General features: G+C 50.2%; 6 protein-coding genes across 6 annotated transcripts; 2 read left to right on the forward strand and 4 right to left on the reverse strand.

The window, feature by feature from the left end:
• Positions 1-8459: 8459 nt before the first annotated feature.
• MYCGRDRAFT_69353 (uncharacterized protein) lies at positions 8460-9203 on the forward strand (the record flags this gene model as incomplete). Its single annotated transcript, XM_003853633.1, has 2 exons — positions 8460-8824; positions 8937-9203. The coding sequence occupies 2 exons, from the start codon at positions 8555-8557 to the stop codon at positions 9201-9203; spliced, it is 537 nt and encodes a 178-aa protein (XP_003853681.1).
• Positions 9204-9447: 244 nt separating this feature from the next.
• MYCGRDRAFT_91423 (uncharacterized protein) lies at positions 9448-9957 on the reverse strand (the record flags this gene model as incomplete). Its single annotated transcript, XM_003854547.1, has 1 exon — positions 9448-9957. The coding sequence occupies one exon, from the start codon at positions 9955-9957 to the stop codon at positions 9448-9450; it is 510 nt and encodes a 169-aa protein (XP_003854595.1).
• Positions 9958-11803: 1846 nt separating this feature from the next.
• PDB1 (pyruvate dehydrogenase E1, BETA subunit) lies at positions 11804-13538 on the reverse strand (the record flags this gene model as incomplete). The annotated part of the gene is made up of 3 exons (XM_003854546.1): positions 11804-12487; positions 12551-13025; positions 13181-13538. 3 exons carry the CDS (start codon positions 13420-13422, stop codon positions 12080-12082), a joined length of 1125 nt encoding a protein of 374 aa, XP_003854594.1.
• Positions 13539-13994: 456 nt separating this feature from the next.
• On the reverse strand, positions 13995-15317 carry MYCGRDRAFT_91425 (uncharacterized protein; the record flags this gene model as incomplete). The annotated part of the gene is made up of 1 exon (XM_003854545.1): positions 13995-15317. The coding sequence occupies one exon, from the start codon at positions 15315-15317 to the stop codon at positions 13995-13997; it is 1323 nt and encodes a 440-aa protein (XP_003854593.1).
• A 1118-nt stretch (positions 15318-16435) lies between these two features.
• Positions 16436-18333, reverse strand: MYCGRDRAFT_99408 (uncharacterized protein; the record flags this gene model as incomplete). The annotated part of the gene is made up of 2 exons (XM_003854544.1): positions 16436-18185; positions 18247-18333. 2 exons carry the CDS (start codon positions 18315-18317, stop codon positions 16436-16438), a joined length of 1821 nt encoding a protein of 606 aa, XP_003854592.1.
• Positions 18334-18579: 246 nt separating this feature from the next.
• Positions 18580-19150, forward strand: MYCGRDRAFT_79794 (uncharacterized protein; the record flags this gene model as incomplete). The annotated part of the gene is made up of 1 exon (XM_003853634.1): positions 18580-19150. One exon carries the CDS (start codon positions 18812-18814, stop codon positions 19124-19126), a length of 315 nt encoding a protein of 104 aa, XP_003853682.1.
• Between the last annotated feature and the right edge of the window lie 38 nt (positions 19151-19188).

Below are 19188 nucleotides of genomic sequence, written 5' to 3' on the forward strand. Positions count from 1 at the left end.
GCTAAGTAGCTTACGAAGCTCGACGTTTCTACCGCATTTTATCGGATCCGTATTGCTAAAGGCGAGGAATAGAAGACTACTTTCCGTACCCGCTACGGCTTGTTCGAGTAGAACGTTTGCCCCTTTAGTCTTACTAGCGCGCCGGCTACCTTCTAACGGTATCTAAACTAGATCCTACGCGACTTACTCGACAACTTTTGTATAGCTTATATCGACGACATCCTTATCTTCTCTTCTAGTACCCTTACCGACTACCGGGAGAAGGTAACGTAGGTTTTATAATATATCGAGGATAGCGAACTTGTCCTAGATATATCGAAGTACGAGTTCGAGACTCGTACTACGAAGTACCTAGGATATATCGTCGAAGTAGGTATCGGCGTATAAATAGACCCCGCGAAGGTATAGGCTATCCGGGACTAGGATAGACCCCTAACTGTTCGCGGAGTCTGCTCGTTCCTTAGGTTCGCTAATTACTATAGGATGTTTATCCGTAAGTATAGCGATCTTGTTCGCCCTCTTACCGATCTTACAAAGAAGATAATAGGCTTTCGTTAGGGAGACGAATAGGACAAGGCCTTCGAGGATATTAAGGACGCTTTTATCTACAGACCTGTCCTAGCGAGCTACGACCCGGACAAGAAGACGCGAGTCGAGCCCGACTCTTCGGGCTAGGCGATAGGTAGTATACTATATTAATTCGATATAGCACTACAGACTTGGCGACTAGTAGCGTTCTTCTCGTAGCGATACGCTATTGCCGAGATTAACTACGATATCTATAACAAAGAACTCTTAGCTATCGTTAAGTGTTTAAAGGAATAGAATTCGGAACTACGTAGACTAAAGTACGAATTCGAGGTCCTTACGGATTATAAGAACCTCGAGCCTTTCTTTATTAAGAAGTCTCTTAACGAACGCTAAATCCGATAGAGCGAGTTCCTCGCGCCCTTCTATATATTATTAGTTTATCGCCCTAGAAAATAAGCTACTGTCCCGGATACGTTATCTCGATAGGAGCAGGACATGCCGCGAGACGAATCCGACGATAGGCTACGTAGTCGAGAGGGAATCTTACTCGACTCTAGCCTAAAGACCTTCCCTGCCGAGCTATCTACGCCTACTTCTCCCTTCCCGGACGATACCGAGTTATCGTAGCTTTAGACAGACGCTTTTTCGCTACTATGCGGAAATAGTTACTTACGTGTACTTAAGGCCGTCGAATAAGGTTAACGGGCGTTCCCTATAGATCTTAACCTTAAGCTCTCTATCGGGGAATGCGATATATAGGACGGCCTACTTCGCTTTCGAGAACAGATCTAGCTACCTCTCTTCGAACTGCTAACGACAAGGGTTATCCAAACGACGCACAACTCGGTCCTCGGTAGATATGCCGGACGCGATGCTACTATCGACTTTCTATCTCGATAGTTCTTCTAGCCGGGAATAAACGCCGAAGTACGTAAGTTCGTACAAAACTATGCTACGTACGGACAGACTACTATCTAGAGAGAGAAGCGACGCGGGCTATTACGTCCTTTGCCAATCCCGGAGCGCATTTAGATAGAGATATCGATAGACTTTGTTACAGACCTAGCGCCTAACGAGGAGGACGGCGCTATTACCCTCCTTATTATTACGGATCGCCTCGGGAAAGGCACTATGCTCTTACGAGTCCCTTCCGGCCAATTCGACGCTAAGGGCGTTATAGAGCTCCTTATCGAACGCTACGTCGGTATATACTAGCTACCTACTAGTATTACGTCGGATCGAGGTGTTTAATTCGTTAACGCCCTCTAGAAAGAAGTATGCGAGCGGTTAGGTGTCGTTCGGCGACTATCTACTACGTACTACCTAGAGACCGACGGTTCTACCAAACGACGGAACTAGGAAGTCGAGACCTACTTGCGGGCATTCGTTAGCTATAATTAGGGCGATTGGGGCAAGTAGCTTTCGCTCGTATAGATCGCCTTAGATTCGCGCGTACCCTCTACAACGTAGGTCTCTCCCTTCTTCCTTATATATAGGTACTACCTGCGTACGATCGAAACTATTTCTAACACTATCGAGTCGCCTCGGAACCCTCGCGAAGAAGGTACGTATATCGTTACTAAGCTATAACAGGCTTACGAGTTCGCCGCCTTAGCGATAGCCGTAGCCTAGTAGCAGTAGGAGTACTATACGAACCGGTCCCGGAACGTCGCTACTAAGTACAAGGTTAGGAACAAGGTCTGGCTCTTACTTCGGAATATTAAGATAGACCGGCCTACGAAGAAGCTCGACTAGATTTACGCGAAGTATATAGTTGTTCGTACTTTCGAGAGTATGCCCTACTTCGTCGAGCTCGATGTTCCTCGCGGTATTTATCTAAGGTTTTATACATCGCTCTTACGCTTAGTATATAACGATGCGCTTCCGTCCTAGATCGTTACGGATTCGTAGCCCGCCGCGATTCTTAACGATGTAGGAGACGAAGAATACGGTATAGAGGCGCTTCTTCGCTATCGTACGAGGCGCGTCGGCCGCGGCTATCGCCGAGAGGCTCTTGTTAAGTAGGTAGGTTCCGACCGACCTACTTAGGAGCCTTTGTGCGAGTTTAAGGATATAGTAGCCCTCGAGCGTTTTAAGACACTCTATAGCGACGCGAATACGGCAGACGGTCCTTAATAACCTTAAACTGCGCGGCGTTAGACTCCTTAGTCCGGTTCTTTGTTACGGGCCCTTACCTTTACCGGATACTAGATACAACTACTAGATACTAGATACGACTACTAGATACCTGTTTATCTATCGTACGATATAAAACTACGACACCGCGCTCGGTGTACTAGACTCGACCCTCTTCCTTTAACAAAAGATAAGAATCTCGCAAAAGATTTAAGTCTTCCCCCTCTTAAACTTGTAGTAAACTATATCGACTGTGCAACGAAGTACTTAGAAGTCTGCGACTTCCCGACCGGGTAAAACCCGCAAGTTTAAGAGGAGCATTACAGAATAGAGGACCTACATAACGCAATAGCGTATATAGTAATATATAGAGCACAACCCTGCTTGCGACATAGGGTTAGCCGAACTGCTTCTGTGCGCACCCTAAATAGCCAGCCGTTAGGCTACTATGTCTATTAGCCGCTTCATTATCGGCCTAGACGTTATCGACTAGTAGGTTGCATAAGGCGTCTTAAGAACGTGTAAATCTAAGCACATATAGATTCCTAAAAAATATATACCTAACATTTTCCTAGAGGTCAAATAGCTAAGTAGAATAGACCCTTTACCTCCGGCTTTTTATAAGCTGCAGAGCATAAGATTAGCAGGTTGGGAGGTAACGGAGCTAGATTTCCAGGATAGGGTGGAATTTTGAGGCGAATTTAATAATCACACCGGTTTTGCGATTAGGGGTAGGGATGGGGGGGGGGGGGGGGGGGTATTGTCAGAGGCTGGTGCCTAAGGCTGCATCGGCTGTGCCGATGCCTAGGCTAACGCCCAACGGACGAACGCCGGTTCAGAAATCTACTAGGCCGAATTGGGAACAAGCTTCCTTTCGGCCGACTAGAAGGCCACGTATGCGCCAAGCGACGCTACGCGCACACACAGCTTATACTCGACGTTCCGTTGTTCTAGATAGATCTTCTTTTCGGTAGCTTTAGAATTTCATACATTCGGATCTGGACCTTTGTGCGCAACTTCGGTTCAGACCCTTACACTATCTACCCTATTTCCTTTGCTAGTATAGAATCGTAGAAGTTGTCCTAGGCGCCGCTATTAATTAGGCCCCGGACCTTTCTAGACTCCCCTAGGCCGTTTAGCGTTAACTCGACGCTAATTAGGCGCCCTTACTAGGCGCGGCGCTTTCCTAGCTTAGCCGAGCGCCGCTAATCCTTATTATAGAGGACTTAGCCTACCTAAGTAATAGCGTCTACTTAGGGGGCGTCTCTTTCCCCGAATCCTTCTATAGGTGCTAGTTAGTACAGTTGCAGCGGATATGTCCGACCTATTAGTATCCGTAGTACGTAGCCTTAGAGGGGGCCTTCGGGTCCTATTCGCTATTACTAGTCCTTACCTTCTTACTATCTAGAGTAGCAGAGCTGTCGCTAGGGCGCTTCTTCGCCTACTTAGCAGCCCTTTTAGTAGCCTGCCTCTTACGAGCCTTTTATTTAGAGCCCTCGTTAGCGCGGTAGGCCTTTTTAGCCCTCTCCTTAGCGTCTACTAGGTTTAGTAGGGTAGTAGGGTAGTTCGAGAGGCGGTTACGAAGGGTCTATAGAAGGGCGCTATAGAACCTAAGGATCTTCTTACTATCGTCCCTTTTATCGAGCTCCTTTTAGAGTGTCTTTAGCTCCTCGAGGAGTTCTTCCGGCGTACGGTTACCTAGGGTAATCTTTTTTAGCTTCTCGTAGGCCTTCTCGCGCTGTTCGGTCTCTATACCTATTAAGTTAAGTATAACCTCCTTTATTATAGACTAGGTTAGCTTAGAATAGTCGTTAAGGCCGTCGACGTAGCGTTCCTAGTAGTCTTACTAGAGCTTTCCTATATAGTCGGTAGCAAAGTCGACCTTGCGGTCTTCGCGTTCGGCGAATCCTTCGTATTATCTAAAGGCTCTTTCGAGGGCTCGGACCTAGTCGTCGTAGCTCGTACGCGACTTGCCCTCGAAGACTAGTAGCTCCTTTAACTTAGGGAGGTTATCCCTCGTCTTAGTATGCTAGTTAGGTTTAGAGAAAAGATAGCGTAGGGTAGCCGTCCTTAGGTTCCCTTCTAGCGTAGGATAGTCTAGTTTAGTACGGAGTTCCTTAATCTTCTACTAAAGGGTTAAGAACTCGAAGGTAGCGCGGGCGACTTCGTTATCGTACTCCCGGGTAGCCCTTTCTTCTGCGGTCTCTCCCGAGCTAGGCTAGTTAAGAAGGTTAACGTCCTATAGCTAGCTAGTAGGCGTAGCCGATAACTCCGTAGAGGAAGCGCTCGCCTACTATCGGGCGGAGGTGTTAGGAAGGGAATCGTCCTAACGACGGGTAACCTTTAGAGCTATGTTAGTAGTTTTCGGTATAGTTGTACGGTTATTTTTAATCGAATCGAATGTTAGAAGCACCTTAAGAAGGAATATAGGCTTACACCGAAAACAAATAGTTATAGAATATAACAAGTCGATTCGATAAGGAAGGGAATAGACGAGAGCGTTCCCCGAGGCTATATACCCGCCCTTCGTATTACTAAATACGTCCCTCCGCCTAGACTAGGCACCGGTCATAGTCTAACGTCCGCTCGGGGGCCGTCGTACGCCTGTAAGGTTCGTCCTTCTATAGGATGTCCTAGTCTAGGCTAGATAAGATAGCACCGGTAATCTATAGTGCTAGGATAGTCTAGGTTAGGGCAGGTAGGAGGCGTTATCGTAAGGGTGTCCTTATACCGAGTTTAGCGTCTTCGATCTCGTCTTTAGTTAGGTCTAGTTTAATAGTAGCGAAGGCTAGTATCCGGAATCGCCTCTAACTACGCCGTCGTCCGGCTAGTTAGTCCGATAGTACTAGCGAGGGTTCTTTATTCTTTAAGAAGAAACTATATACGCTAGCTTTTATTAGTCCGGACGACATCTGTGCCTTTAGCTTCTTACGGCGAATAGTGTCTTCTTCGTCGTCTAATATCTCTCCGGCAAGGCCTAATAGGTAGGTTCTATTAGACCTTCGCATCGCGTAGGCGCCTTACGTTGTTTGTCTACTACCCGACTTCTCGCGCTTAAAGCGCGGCTTCTTTTAAGGACGGTTGTCGTCCTTTCGGAGGTACGGGAACTATATTATATAGGCCCCGTTTATGTAAGAGGGAGGACTATATTAATTGTGTATTACATAAGGACTATTAAATAGTCCCTTTAATTAGCCTCTAGAGTGTAGTTTCGAAGCATTATGCTCCGGTGTAATATATGCGGTAGGGTTTAGCCTACCAGTCTCGCGCTTCTGTTTCTTTAAGTTAAAGTTCGGTCGCGTAGTATAAGCACTCGTAGCGGTTTCTTTACCTTTTATTAAGATGTACCTGTTGCGAGCCTTGTTCTTAATTAAATTAAATAATAGGGTATCCCCCGTGCTACTACCGCCGATGTTCTAATTCTAAGAGATTATATCGATCTAGTCCGTAAATCCTAAACCGAGGCGGTTTATAAAAACAAGGACCTTCTAATTCTAATTTATTAGATATCCGGTCGGTAGTCGGTTCTACTTATTAAAGATTCTATTGTACTCTAATATAAAAGTGTTGTAGTCGGGGTATGCCTTAAGATAGCAAGACTCCTACTCTTTAAGTTTTGCGTTAATAGTAGCAGCGCCGTTAGGCGTATATATCTGTTCGAGGGTCTAAATAACCTCTTTAATTGTCGTAAATTCTTTAACTCTGTCGGCGTAGTGCTTTAAGCATCGCGAGACGATATAGCCGTAGAGCACTTCGTTAACCTTCTTAAACTCTACGAGTACGACTATATATTTATTATATAAATTAATATCGTCTATATCTTCGGGAATAGCTAGAAGCATCCCTTTAATATAAGGCCCGGTAGCCTTCGTAGCGTCGAAGAATTTAACGGTCCCTATTTGTTTCGCTGCATTACGGTAGTCGTCGTAAAATATAAGCTAGTTCTCGACACCTTAGAGAAGTAGTATAGAGTTAAACACTTTCCTATCGCCGTAGATATCCTTTTGTACTTTCCGCTACTTAGTAGAGTAACGAGTTATTCGTTTCGCTATTGCTCGTACGGGTGCTATCGTTCGGGTACGTCTAGTACGTAGTATAATGTCGCTAAAAGTTGTTAGAGCTCTCTTTATACTAATAGGTAAAGATCGCTTAGATCGAATACTCGGTATGTCCGAGCTATTATTAGAGTCGCTAGGTTTAGCATCTAGTTATAGCACAATTGTACTGCTCGTCTCTTCTTATTCGTTCTTATCTTCGGAAGACGATTCTTCGCTTTATACGTTAGGGTCGGTTTGTTTAGTTTATTCGGTGTCTTCGGAGGTAGCGGTGTTACTTACGGTAGTCGTAGATATATCGGTAGTTAAAGTAGATGTAGCCTCGGTACGGCGCTTAGATTTTAGATTTTTTAGTAGGTATATAGAATTCTTATTGCCTTATACCCCTTCGCTCGTAGTAGCGGTTAGTTGCTCGTTTAGCATTAATACTAGATTTAAGCTATAAACGACTAGTTCGTTCTTCGATTTCTTAACTATTATAGACTTAATCGTCTATAGGTTGCCTTCGATTTGTTTGTTGTAATAGTAGAGTGCTACTCGTTCGGCGTTCTTACGTTTCTACGCTTCGTATTCTTCTTACGTTTAACTAGGTTTTAGACCTTTTGTAGCCGGTATAGAAGTAACGTTTAAGGATTTAGCAGCGTAGTGCCTTCGTATGTAGTAGTAATAGTAATAAAAATAACAGCGTTGTGCCTTTTAAAAGAGAGAGTAAGGACGTAGGTATACGTGCGTTTTGTAATAGTATATAAGAGAGTAGCGTTATACTTCTAAATTAAATTAAACAGCTGTGCTAACCCCTAAGGGATTTCTTTACCGCTTAGGGTTTAGATCGTTATAATTATTAATTAATAAACTATGTTTTAATTTAAAGACTTATTAGTCTAGCCCTTTAGGCGAGTATATTCTAGCTACTTATAGGCGTAGTAATTTAAATTATAAGGATAAATTAATCCTTTAACGTATATAGCAGTGCTATTAAGTCCTTTAACTGTTGTGTGTATAAAGTCGTTACTTCGTTTCCTATAACTTCGTTTAGCTAAGCATTGCGACTAATGCGGTAGGAGAGGAACAGTAATGTTATATTACGTATAAACGCTTACCCGGGCTTATAACCTATTAAAAGTCATAAGCCATAGATTGTTGATCTACATGGTGGGCCATAGTCTTAACTAAATACAGATATGGTACCGATGTCGGACCTGAACACGTGTTCAATATTCAACATAACTCCTTGACCCTGGCATGCCCCATGCCACAGGAACCAAACCACAACTGTGGTATCGTGGAAAAGTGCCGGATCTATGATGGTTCCTTCTCAAGACCACAACGCTCCTCCAACACCGATTTCCCTTTACATGAAGTCCCAGGTGTGAATTTGCAGCGATGTATTTAGTTGCAGCTATTTTCTTCCCACCTTCTCTGAAGCCTTGTTGAAAATAATAATACCAGCCTTTCAAACGAGCGTATGTCCCGGGCTCCTCAATACTCACTTGCCTTGCCTCGCCTCTATTGCTCATCATCGCCTCGCTGTGTCGCTTCTTCGGCTCGCTTCGTCTGTACGCAGGCCGTGATGACATCTGCGCAGCGAACAGCTACAATAGGAAAGGAATAGCTGCAATGAACCCTCCGGGCGAGAAAACATCAATTCCAATCCCGAGCGTCGACGACTGAATCCTTCAAAATCAAAATCGAACACTTCTCGCCTCAGTCCGCGTGCCTCCTCCCAGCACGACTGACTCCAAAAAGCTTCACCCAAAACCCTAAACTCATCACCCTCCATCAAGGGTAGCTCGCTCACTCACCTCACCTCCTCCATCTCCGCTCGCCACGACATGTCCATCTTGGCGCCCCTACGACGCCAAACAAACCTACACGCACTCTCCAGAGGTCCTCACCATCTCCAACCCACCACCACACGGACCTTCGCCGCAACATCCCGCACAATGCTCCACCCCTCCACCCTCTCCATCTCCCCCGGCTCCGACTCAGAAACCGTCCTCCGCGACACCTCCACCCTCATCGAGTCCGGAAAATGGAAATTGTGCAATTCGGGAAAAGGTCTCGAACGAACCTTTAAATTCAAAACTTTCAATAAAACTTGGGTATGTCTTCGCCATCAATATACCTGGTCGCCGTGGATATTGCTTGCAACACCAGTTTTCAGCATCAGACATGTCACACCACATGCCATACTTACCACGAGATACACCACAGGAATTCATGAATCAAATAGCAGCCGAATGCAAAAAGACTCGCCACCATCCGGAGTGGAGCAACGTGTACAACAAGACGCACATTCGCTGGACGACGCATAGTCCCGAGGGGTTGTCGGGGAAGGATACGTATATGGCCGAGTTTTGTGATGGGGTAGCGAGGGAGTGTGGGGAGGTGGAGGTGGAAAGTGAGACTGGGGAAGGGAGTGGTGGGGAGGTGAGGGTTGAGGCGGGGGATTGTTGTGGGAAGAAGGTGGAGGGGCGATGAGGACTGGAAGAATAGGAATTTTGGTGCTGTTGGGTTGGAAGTGGAGGAGATTGTGCGTGGCGGGGTTATTGTCTTCAACTCCTTGAAGGCTGTATGTATGAATGTGAGTTGTATCGCTAACACATCAACCCACTCGAAACAGCCCCAATCACCACGAAAGAATATCTTCCAAACAGCCACCACGATCCAACTTACAAAGAAAAAGAACATATTCGAAACAGCCACACCCCGCCAACCACCTCTCTCAACACTCATCCTCATCCACCTCCACCTTAACAACCACACTCTTCACCTCCTTCTTCACCACCACCTCCTTTCCCTCAAGCACCACCTTCGCCAACCCTTTCAACCCGGGAACGTGCTCCCTCACGCCCTCCTCGTCCCTCACAGTCAAACACCTCAAACCCTTACACCTCCCCGCCACGATCCCCAATGCAGTCAAGTACATCCCTCTCACCAACGCAGTCCTTTGCTCCGGCGGCATAATGGTCAAGTCCGTCAGACCTGTCAACGCTTGCATGGCGCGATCGAGCTTGGCCAGGTCTTGTTGGTAAAGGCTCCACGCATTGCGGCGAGGTTCTCCGGCGGAGGGGCGGGAACTGGGTTCTTCGAAGAGAGCAGTGAGGTCTACGTCTGTCAAACGGAGGGTAAGGACTTTCAAGCGCTTGATCTCGGAGTCGGAGGCGCGGAGGAGCCAGGTGTAGAGTTTCGCTTGGGAGGAGAAGGACTTTGGGAGCTTTTCCGTGGTTGGCATGATTTCTTCTGGACCTGATGGCAGGTTGGGAGGAGAGGGAGGATGTCGATCTCGCTGGTCAGGATTGTGGAGTAGATGTGGTCCCTAAGCTGAGGTGGCAGAGTAAGGAGAAGGCAGACTGCACGCCTGTGAGGTTGATTTCCAAAGGATGGCTATGCCCGGTATCCGCGGCAGACTCCGCGGTGGCTCTTGTAGTGTTCAAAAGTCCTCCAACGATCATGGTAGCTTCCGAGTGGCAGTGATGAACTCCCTCCAGCTCCGAGATACGGCTGGGGTCCTCTGGAGTCGTCCTAAGACAAGGCGTGTCAGAGTCAGGCAATCCGTGTTTCGAGACGGACGTCTCATGACAACCGTGGAAGTCCGAAAGTCTGCTATTGATCACGTCAATTGAACTCAACTGAATTGGGTACTTTACATCGAAACAGCGGATGAGAGCTCGATACATATACTGATTTCTGCACCACCGACCTGTGACGTCTGTCCGTATGCGACGCACGGACGGTATGAGTCTGCGTGGAGTGCACATTCAGTATTGGGGTTAGACTCGTTGTAGGGGGTCCCTCGACCTCGGAGCAAGGCTTAGCGACCCACGTGGAGACAAGGATCGAAGTGTCGACGGTAGACGCAGACGTAGATGAGCTGTAGGCGTCTCGGACAATGGACTGTTGTCCGCATTCGGCAGCTCGTCTGTATCGGGTCTGTGTCTTGGAAGAACCACTTTCTAAGGGCCGAGCACAGTGGCTCACGCGAAACGAGGGCGGTATAGGTCGAAGGCGGAGAGAAAGTAAGAGTGGCTGGCCATTCCCATCAGCGGCCCAGCAAAGCTTTGACATCAACACCGAGCTCGTCCGACAGAGGCTGAATGAGCAAATATTCCCCATTACCTGGATCAAAGACCAGCTCTCCTCGGCACCGCCAGCGATAGAGAATAATCGCATGACGTGCAGTCCACGCAGAGGGAATGGCTGATAAGGCGACTATCGGACCTTGATCGTTCCACAGGGCGGCAGTCACAGAGTCGACACGGATCTGAGACGAGGTTCAAGCCTGATTGTGTGAACAGCACGACGCCCCAGCGTGACGGTCGATCGCTGCAGCCATCCCTAGAGCCCGGACATCGCGGTAAGAGGCTCCGCCTTGACGAGACAATCATACATGAGGTCGTCTCTTCATTGGTCAGAGCATTAATGTTTTCGAGGTCGACTCTGGGGTCTGCCGAGGCGAGGCAGGGAATCCGAGCATGTCCGTCTGGAGCGGGCAGGCTCTATCATGGCACTTTGATAAAGCCGGGGTCTGGACGCAAGGCTGCGGCCATCGTCGTTTGGAGGCATTGCATCATTGACGGTATGTTCGAAAAGGGTTGCATTCAGCGAAGCGATGTGGCGTAAGCAAAGAGGCTCTTTTGGGTGATGTTCGAGAGAGAAAGAGATGGATTGTGAAGGTCGAAGGGGCAGTGGAAGGGACCCTGGTTGCTCGCGTGGCAGCCACAAATTGAGACCTTCGTCAGCCACTCCAACATCTTCGCACATTTGATGTTGATATGAGCAGCTCGTACCGACGACATGTCGATAGTCATTCCCGAGTATGCATGTTCCAATACGCCCGCTAACGCCGGTGTCACCTCTTCGAAGCTTCTCTCACGTGGGAATGACAGCTGGGGAGCATAAGCGAAGTCTGTCAATGATGCCGTGCAGAACAATGGAGAACATTCCGACTGTGTGACAATAGCCAGCCACGAGGCGGACTGATCATGGCGGTGCACTTCAGACGGACGAACGAGCTGCAAGGCAGCCATCCAGAGCCAGCCGCCCAAGAAACAGAGACTTGACTCGCGAAGTACGGTAGGATCGATCAACACCGCTTCCCAATTGCATTTCCGTTCCTCCCCATGCTATGCTCAGACGCTCGCAGGTACACATACGCAATCACGCCGTGTAACGTAGAATTACAGAAGTAAGAACCCAAATTCCCATCGCGCCGCGGCGGCCACGAGAGAGTGTCTATCGACTGGCCAGACCAGACCATTCTCAAGCCACCACGTGGCAGGTCACACCAGACAGCGTGCTGCAGTGCAACAGACACACCACATGGTCAGAACGCCATATCCACTAGACGACCTGCTCTATACGCGAAGCAACTTGGCCGCATAATCCGCAATCAGCTGCTCCGTCGGGAAGGCCATCTCCTCTAACTTCTGCGCATACGGAGTCGGGACCTCCGCGCCCGTGACGCGAACAGGAGGTGCCTCCAGGTAATCGAAAGCGTACTCGGCCGTGAGGGCGATGATCTCGGCACCCACGCCGAAGCTGGGGAAGCCCGACTCCACCGCCATCATGTGGCCGGTCTTCTTGACGGATTTGACAATCGCTTCGACGTCGAGAGGCTTGATGCTGCGGAGGTTGATGACTTCTGCTTCGACTCCGTACTTGCTCTTGAGGATCTCGGCGGCTTGGAGGGATTGTCCGACGCAGCGGGAGAGGGTGACGATGGTGAGATCCTTTCCGGGGCGCTCGATTTTGGCTTTGCCGAACTGTTGTGGTTTTTGTTAGCTTTGCTGCTGCCCGATCTGGCTCAGGATGTGGGTTTGCCCTACCGGAATGACAAAGTCGTCGCTTTGCGCCTCTTCGCTCATGGGGAAGGAGAGACCGTAAAGGAGCTCGTTCTCGAGCACACACACCGGGTTAGGATCGCGAATGGCAGCTTTGAGCAGACCCTTGGCGTCCTCTGCGGAGTATGGCGCGACGACCTTGAGACCTGGGATAGAGCCGTACCACGCCGAGTAGTCCTGGGAGTGCTGAGCAGCCACACCGGCGGCGAAACCGTTGGGCCCACGGAAGGTGATGTTGCAGGGTTGGATGCCTCCAGACATGTAATGTGTCTTTGCGGCGGAGTTGATGATTTGATCAATGGCTTGCATAGCGAAGTTGAAGGTCATGAACTCGCAGACGGGGTGCAGACCCGCCAATGCGGCGCCGACAGTGAGACCGCAGAATCCAGACTCGGTGATGGGACTGTCGATGACTCGCTTGTCGCCGAAGCGATCTAGTAGGCCTTTGGTGACCTTGTATCTGTGGGAGTGTTGTCAGCTTCCTCTCTTGACTTTTTGTAGCACCCCATTCCTCCCGACTTGTGCAATGAGACCGGTTGGAGTTTCAGAAATCGCTCTTCCTCGCACATGCTACACAGCATATCCTCTCCTGCAAATGCCAATTGGAAGACTCACGCGCCGTTGTACTGTGCAACCTCCTCACCAAGGACGAAAACTTTTGGGTTCTTCTCCATCTCCTCGACCATGGCCTCATTGAGCGCCTCACGGACCGTCATCTCCTTCTGACCCGTCGCATAGTTCCTCCATCGTGACACGGCCGGCACTGACAATTTTTGAAAGGTGGATCGGGAGAGAGCTGCGGAGGGTTGGGTGCGGAGGAGCTGCGCCGCGGGGCGCACGAAGCGGGCGGCGACCATTGTGTGTGTGCGAGGGAGAGGTGGTTGCGGTGATGGGGATCGCAAGATGAAGCTGTGGCAGACAGGGCTGTGTCGACTCGAGAGGGTGGAGTGTACTGCTAAGGAGGAGGAGGTCCGACGGTGGAATTCGTCTGGCCGAAGCTGAGACCAAAGCTCCGTTGAGAGGATCTTCTTTTGATGTCGGCCCGGTTTCTGCAGGGCTGAGAAACACCAAGCGTCAAACTTTGTAAACATCGGAGGAAAGATATGACCATCCACAGTGATCGATCTTTCTTCCCTTCTACTTCATCTACATATCCATCGATTTCCGATATGACTTTCAGCCACCGGGTACCCCTACAACAGCAGAGTCATATGTTGACTTTTAAACCGCACCCCGTTTGAATACCAAAGGCAGCATACCACGAACATAAAAAGCGCCGAGCAATGCCGCCCGGGATACCGTATTCCGCCGTTCCAATCCGACATTGCTTCCCAGAAAGTCATACTACAAGAACAACAATGTAGAACTGAAGCAGTGTCAATGAGACTCCATTGCGAACTGCAGGCGAAACCAAAATCAAAAAGCAATACTAAGCACCTCTCGTCTTCCTCGCTCCGAACAACTTCCGATGAATCCCATGGTGCAGTCCATGTCCATGGCGATTGTGAACAAAGGGACCCGGTGTCGGCGCAGGAGGGAATCCGTCAACCGAACGAGCAGCGACAGACGGCTCGCCAGTCTCCTCATCCTCGACTTCCTCATCGTCTTCTTCATTGTCATCCTCCTCGACATCACGCGCGAGGAGCGAGTTGTGCTCGTCCTCAAGGGCGAGTTCGCGAGCGACTAATGCGTGATCATAGCCTGTGAGACTGTAATCGACGCCGTCATCGGATCCGACCTCTTCACCATCTTCCGCGACGGCGTTTCGAGCGACAAGTTCATGGTCGTAGCCTTCGAGGTTATCAATTTCGGCGTCGTCGTCTTCTTCGTCATCGTCAAGATCACGGGCTGCGAGCTTTGAAGAATCTTCCTCAGACTCGAAGTCGTCTTCGTAGTCATCAAAGTCGGCATCAGCATCGTCTTCTCCAACGTCTCGAGCCGTCAATTCGCCCTCATCCTCCTCAGGAGTCCAGAAATCGGCATCGTCCTCTTCCTCTTCGACATCGCGGGCCTCCAATCCACCTTCATCGTCCTCAGAGGCGTCAGCCTCAGGACCGGCGTCTTCAGGTGTGTCGTCCTCGGCAGTCTCAGCCTGTGGAGTCTCAGCCTGAGGAGTCTCGGTCGTCGGAGGCTCGGCCTTGGGAGTCTCAGCGGTCTCAGTCACATTCTTCACTGCAGCTTTGACCCCGTCGAGGACCGCGGCACCGGTGTCTTTCAGCTCATAGTACACACCCTGCTCGCGATGAGGTGGAACCTCCTTACTAGCGTCGAGATCGCGCTTCTCGACTTCCGCATTCGTCCCGGTAGTATCCTCCATATCCTCTTCTTCAAAAGTCAAGCTCGCCGCGTCGCCATCTTCCGCCACAAGCGGCGCATCGTCTCCAGCATCAATCTCCCCACCCTCATCATCAACATCTCTCTTCTCCACTTCGGCACTCGTTCCGGTAGTATCCTCCATATCCTCTTCTTCAAAAGTCAAACTCGCCTCATCGCCATCCTCCGCAACGAGCGACGCATCATCACCGGCATCGATTTCCGCACCCTCGTCATCAACATCTCTCTCCCTCAACGGTCCTCTGGGTCCGCCTTTCAGTCCGAGGTTCTTCGTCGCGATTCTCCATTTCGCACCGAGATTACCGCCCAACAGACCGGAACGGGCAGCGGGTACATTGGGACCAGTCTTGGCGGTTGCGACGCCGGCGGCGGCGGTGGCGGCCGAGAGGGCGGTTATGGTTAGGAGAGAGAGTTTCATGTTTCGTCTTTGTCCTGTCTTGTTGGACAAGGTTCTTGTGGGTCTTTTTCTTGTGACTCTCGTCGTGGGTTTGGTGGGGGATTGGACAGGAGAAGAGGAGGGCTTTTGGGTCGGAGGGGAGAGATGTGTGGAGATGGGATTGGGAGGGAAGACAAAGAAGATGAGATGCGTTCAAAGAGGGCGATTGACGTTTTCGGACGGGTTCAAAGGACGAACAGTGTGGGACGACAAAGGACTTGAATTGGAGGAGATGAGCAGGTGAGATTGAATGAGGTTTCCTACCTGACCTCGCAGGATGCTTTCCTGTGAATGGGGTGCTCAGATACTGGGCGTGCTGTGCTGCTGTGACCTCCATTGCGTGCAAATGAACCAACGGTAACAGGGAAGTTGTTCTAGAGAGCACATAGATTCTCCTCGGTTCCTTGAAACCAAATCCGTGCTTACAAAAGGTGGCCCTGCTGCTGCGTCGGGATGACAATGGGAACATCGTAGACAGACCAGTCTGATCGATTTCGGGAACCTTTAATTTTTCTCCGACAACCGAGATAACTCGCAGTGGTGGAATGCAAAGCACCTCCGTTCCCAGCACTTTTCGAATTTCTACATTCCACACCTCCTGAGGGCCTGGCTGCCATGAGCTTCGATGCGAGGCCTTTTCGACCCTAGCAATGTCGTGCGAGCTCGACCTTGTATCTCGGGAGTACTCACCGCAGACGGAGTGGCAAAGGACAGCGGCTCAGATTCATCGGGATAGGCTGAGGCATATAGGTGAAGCCTGTGTCTGGCAGTTGCATCATGTCAAGGTTGAGTTGGCCTTGGCGTAACTCTTTCCTCTTGCTTGATAGTCGATCGTATTCCAGCAGCACTAAACAAGGCACGAGGGAGGCAAAGCAGGCACTGTGCAATCTGAGTGCTCGATTCTGCAAGATATCAACACTCGCTGAGACCTGATAAGCTGCGTCAAAGTCTACTCCTCAATTAGCCAACGCCAGTGACCTCTAAGCACTTCTCAATCGACCTGTACAACCCAAAGGTTTTCTTCTTCCCAAGCGCCAGATTACCATACAAACCGGCCTGCCAGCCACCATGTTTTCCAGTTCCCATTCCCCAACCCGCATCTAGACCGCATCCGTGATACACCCATGACTAGCATCCTTGACCACCCTCGCATACTTGAATAGCGTTCCCTTCTGGTACTTCAACGGCGGTGCCTTGAACTCCAACTTCCGTCTTTGCAGCTCCTCGTCCGACTGGTCTACAATATCGATCACACGCTTATCCGCATCGATGGTGATGGTGTCGCCGTCTCGTACCAGTCCAATGGGTCCGCCGTCTTGTGCTTCCGGGGTGATGTGGCCGATCAAGAATCCGTGGCTGCCGCCAGAGAATCGTCCATCCGTGAGAAGCGCAACATCGTTGCCGAGTCCGGCGCCCATGATGGCAGAAGAAGGCTTCAACATCTCGGGCATTCCAGGGCCGCCCTTGGGTCCTTCGTAACGGATAACACAAACGGTCTTCTCGCCCTTCTTGATCTCGCCGCGCTCAAGCGCAGCGATAAAGTTGTCCTCCTCGTCGAAAACACGGGCTTTGCCGGTGAAGACGGTGCCTTCCTTCCCGGTGATCTTGCCAACACTGCCCCCGGGTGCGAGCGATCCGCGGAGAATGCAGATGTGGCCGGTCTCCTTGATAGGATTGGACATGGGACGGATAATGTCTTGGTCAGCGGGGAAGTCGGGCACATTCTCGACATTTTGCTTGAGTGTGCGACCAGTGACGGTCATACCGCTGCCGTCGAGGACGCCCTCTTTCAACAGGAACTTGATCAGAGATGGAGTTCCGCCGATCCCGTAGAGGTCCTCCATGACGTATTTGCCGGATGGTTTGAGGTCTGCAAGGAATGGTGTTCGGTCGGTGACGGCCTGGAAATCGTCGATGGTGAGGTCGATGCCAACGCTGTGAGCGATGGCGATCAAATGCAACACGGCATTCGTTGATCCTCCCGTGATGTTAAGCAGAACCATTGCGTTCTCGAAAGCCTTTCGGGTCAGGATATCAGATGGTCTGATGTCTTCCTTCAACAGATTTCGCATCGCTGGGCCTGCTGCAAGACACTCCAAGTGTTTCGCCTTGCTCTCTGCTGGGTTCGTCGAAGAGCCAGGTAGAGACATTCCCATAACCTCAATCACCGACGCCAGGGTGTTGGCAGTGTACATGCCACCGCATGCACCAGCGCCAGGACATGCGTGTCGGATGGTATCAAATCGCTCCTCCTCGCTGATCTCTCCTGTGATGAACTGTCCGTATGCCTGGAAAGCCGAAATGATGTCCAGCTTCTCATTCTTCGGCTTCTTTCCACATCCCGCTGCGATCGTGCCTCCGTACACCATCAAACTCGGTCGGTTCACCCTTCCCATCGCCATGATCACACCCGGCATGTTCTTGTCGCAACCGGGAATGCTGATGTTGCCATCATACCACTGCCCTCCCATGACGGTCTCGATTGAGTCTGCAATCAAATCTCGACTTTGCAATGAATATCGCATTCCTTTTGTGCCCATGCTGATCCCGTCACTCACACCAATGGTGTTGAACTGCATGCCGATAAGTCCGGCCTTTTGCACACCCTCCTTCACACGGTTGTTCAAATCCATCAGGTGCATATTGCAGGGATTTCCGCTGTACCAAACAGACGAGATTCCGATTTGGGCCTTGCTCATGTCCTGCTCTTTCAGTCCGGTAGCGTAGAGCATGGCCTGCGAGGCGCCTTGGGATTTTGGTTGCGTGATGGCTTTGGAGACGGCATTAAGGCCTTCGCCATCGTCAACGGGAGAGGCTTGCGGTCGGCGGGCGGTATGCGAGAGGGATCGTCTGGTAGTTCGTGGTCAGTCAAGTTTTCGAGAAGCTGTTCGTGTAGACATGGGAGGCAAACATCGAATGCCATTGTGATCGCGAGCACCACGCTGGTCGCGTAGCGCTTGCACCGGAGCGAAGAGCGAACATGGTCGCTTTGATGGGTATCTCAAAGCTTCCGACGGGATGAGAAGAGGTGTTGCAGAGTGAGCAATGGAGGAAACGAATGTTTGGAATAAATTCCGTGGTCAGCAAGCTTGAACCGCATTTAATTCGACCGAGTCACTTCATTCAGGGACCGATGTCGGGTCTCCGGTCGTATTTTGAGTCACGGTTGGAGTCACGAAGAGCTCCTCCTCCACTTCCCTTGTCCCCTTTCATTGACTCTTTCGTCTCCTTGATGTCCAGATACCACCCTCAACGTGCATTCACGACTACGGCAGATTCAAATCAGGTATGGATGCGAATTATTCGCCATCCGCCGTCAGCATGCTCGCAGAACATCTTATGCGAAGCTTGACTGGCCTACGAGCTGGCAAGGAGGATCATGCATGCGGCTCGGCCTCGCGCGTGGCACTGTGATATTATGCTGCAGCCCCATGGGTAAGTGTCCTCTCGTCTCCTCGAGCCCGACGAAGATCAAAATGTGGCTTCTCCACGTTCGTACCCGCGAGCTAGTCCACTTCATGGATGACCGGAGCGTGATTGGCAAGTATGCAATTTTGTCACACACCTGGGAAGATGAGGAAGTCTCCTTCACGAATATTAAGACTTCCGAGGCCCATGATATGATGGGATACCGCAAGATCGACTACACCTGTCGCCAAGCAGAAGCTGATGATCTCGAATACGTTTGGGTCGATACTTGCTGTATCAACAAAGACAGCTCGGCGGAGCTCTCGGAGAGCATCAATTCCATGTACCGGTGGTACTACAATGCAAAGATCTGCTATGCATAGATTTCGAGTCCGAGTCCCTGATGCTGTTTGAGGACGATGGCGACGCGTACATTATGAGTTCC

This window comes from Zymoseptoria tritici, chromosome 3, assembly GCF_000219625.1.
Source record: "Zymoseptoria tritici IPO323 chromosome 3, whole genome shotgun sequence".
Lineage (NCBI taxonomy): Eukaryota > Fungi > Ascomycota > Dothideomycetes > Mycosphaerellales > Mycosphaerellaceae > Zymoseptoria > Zymoseptoria tritici.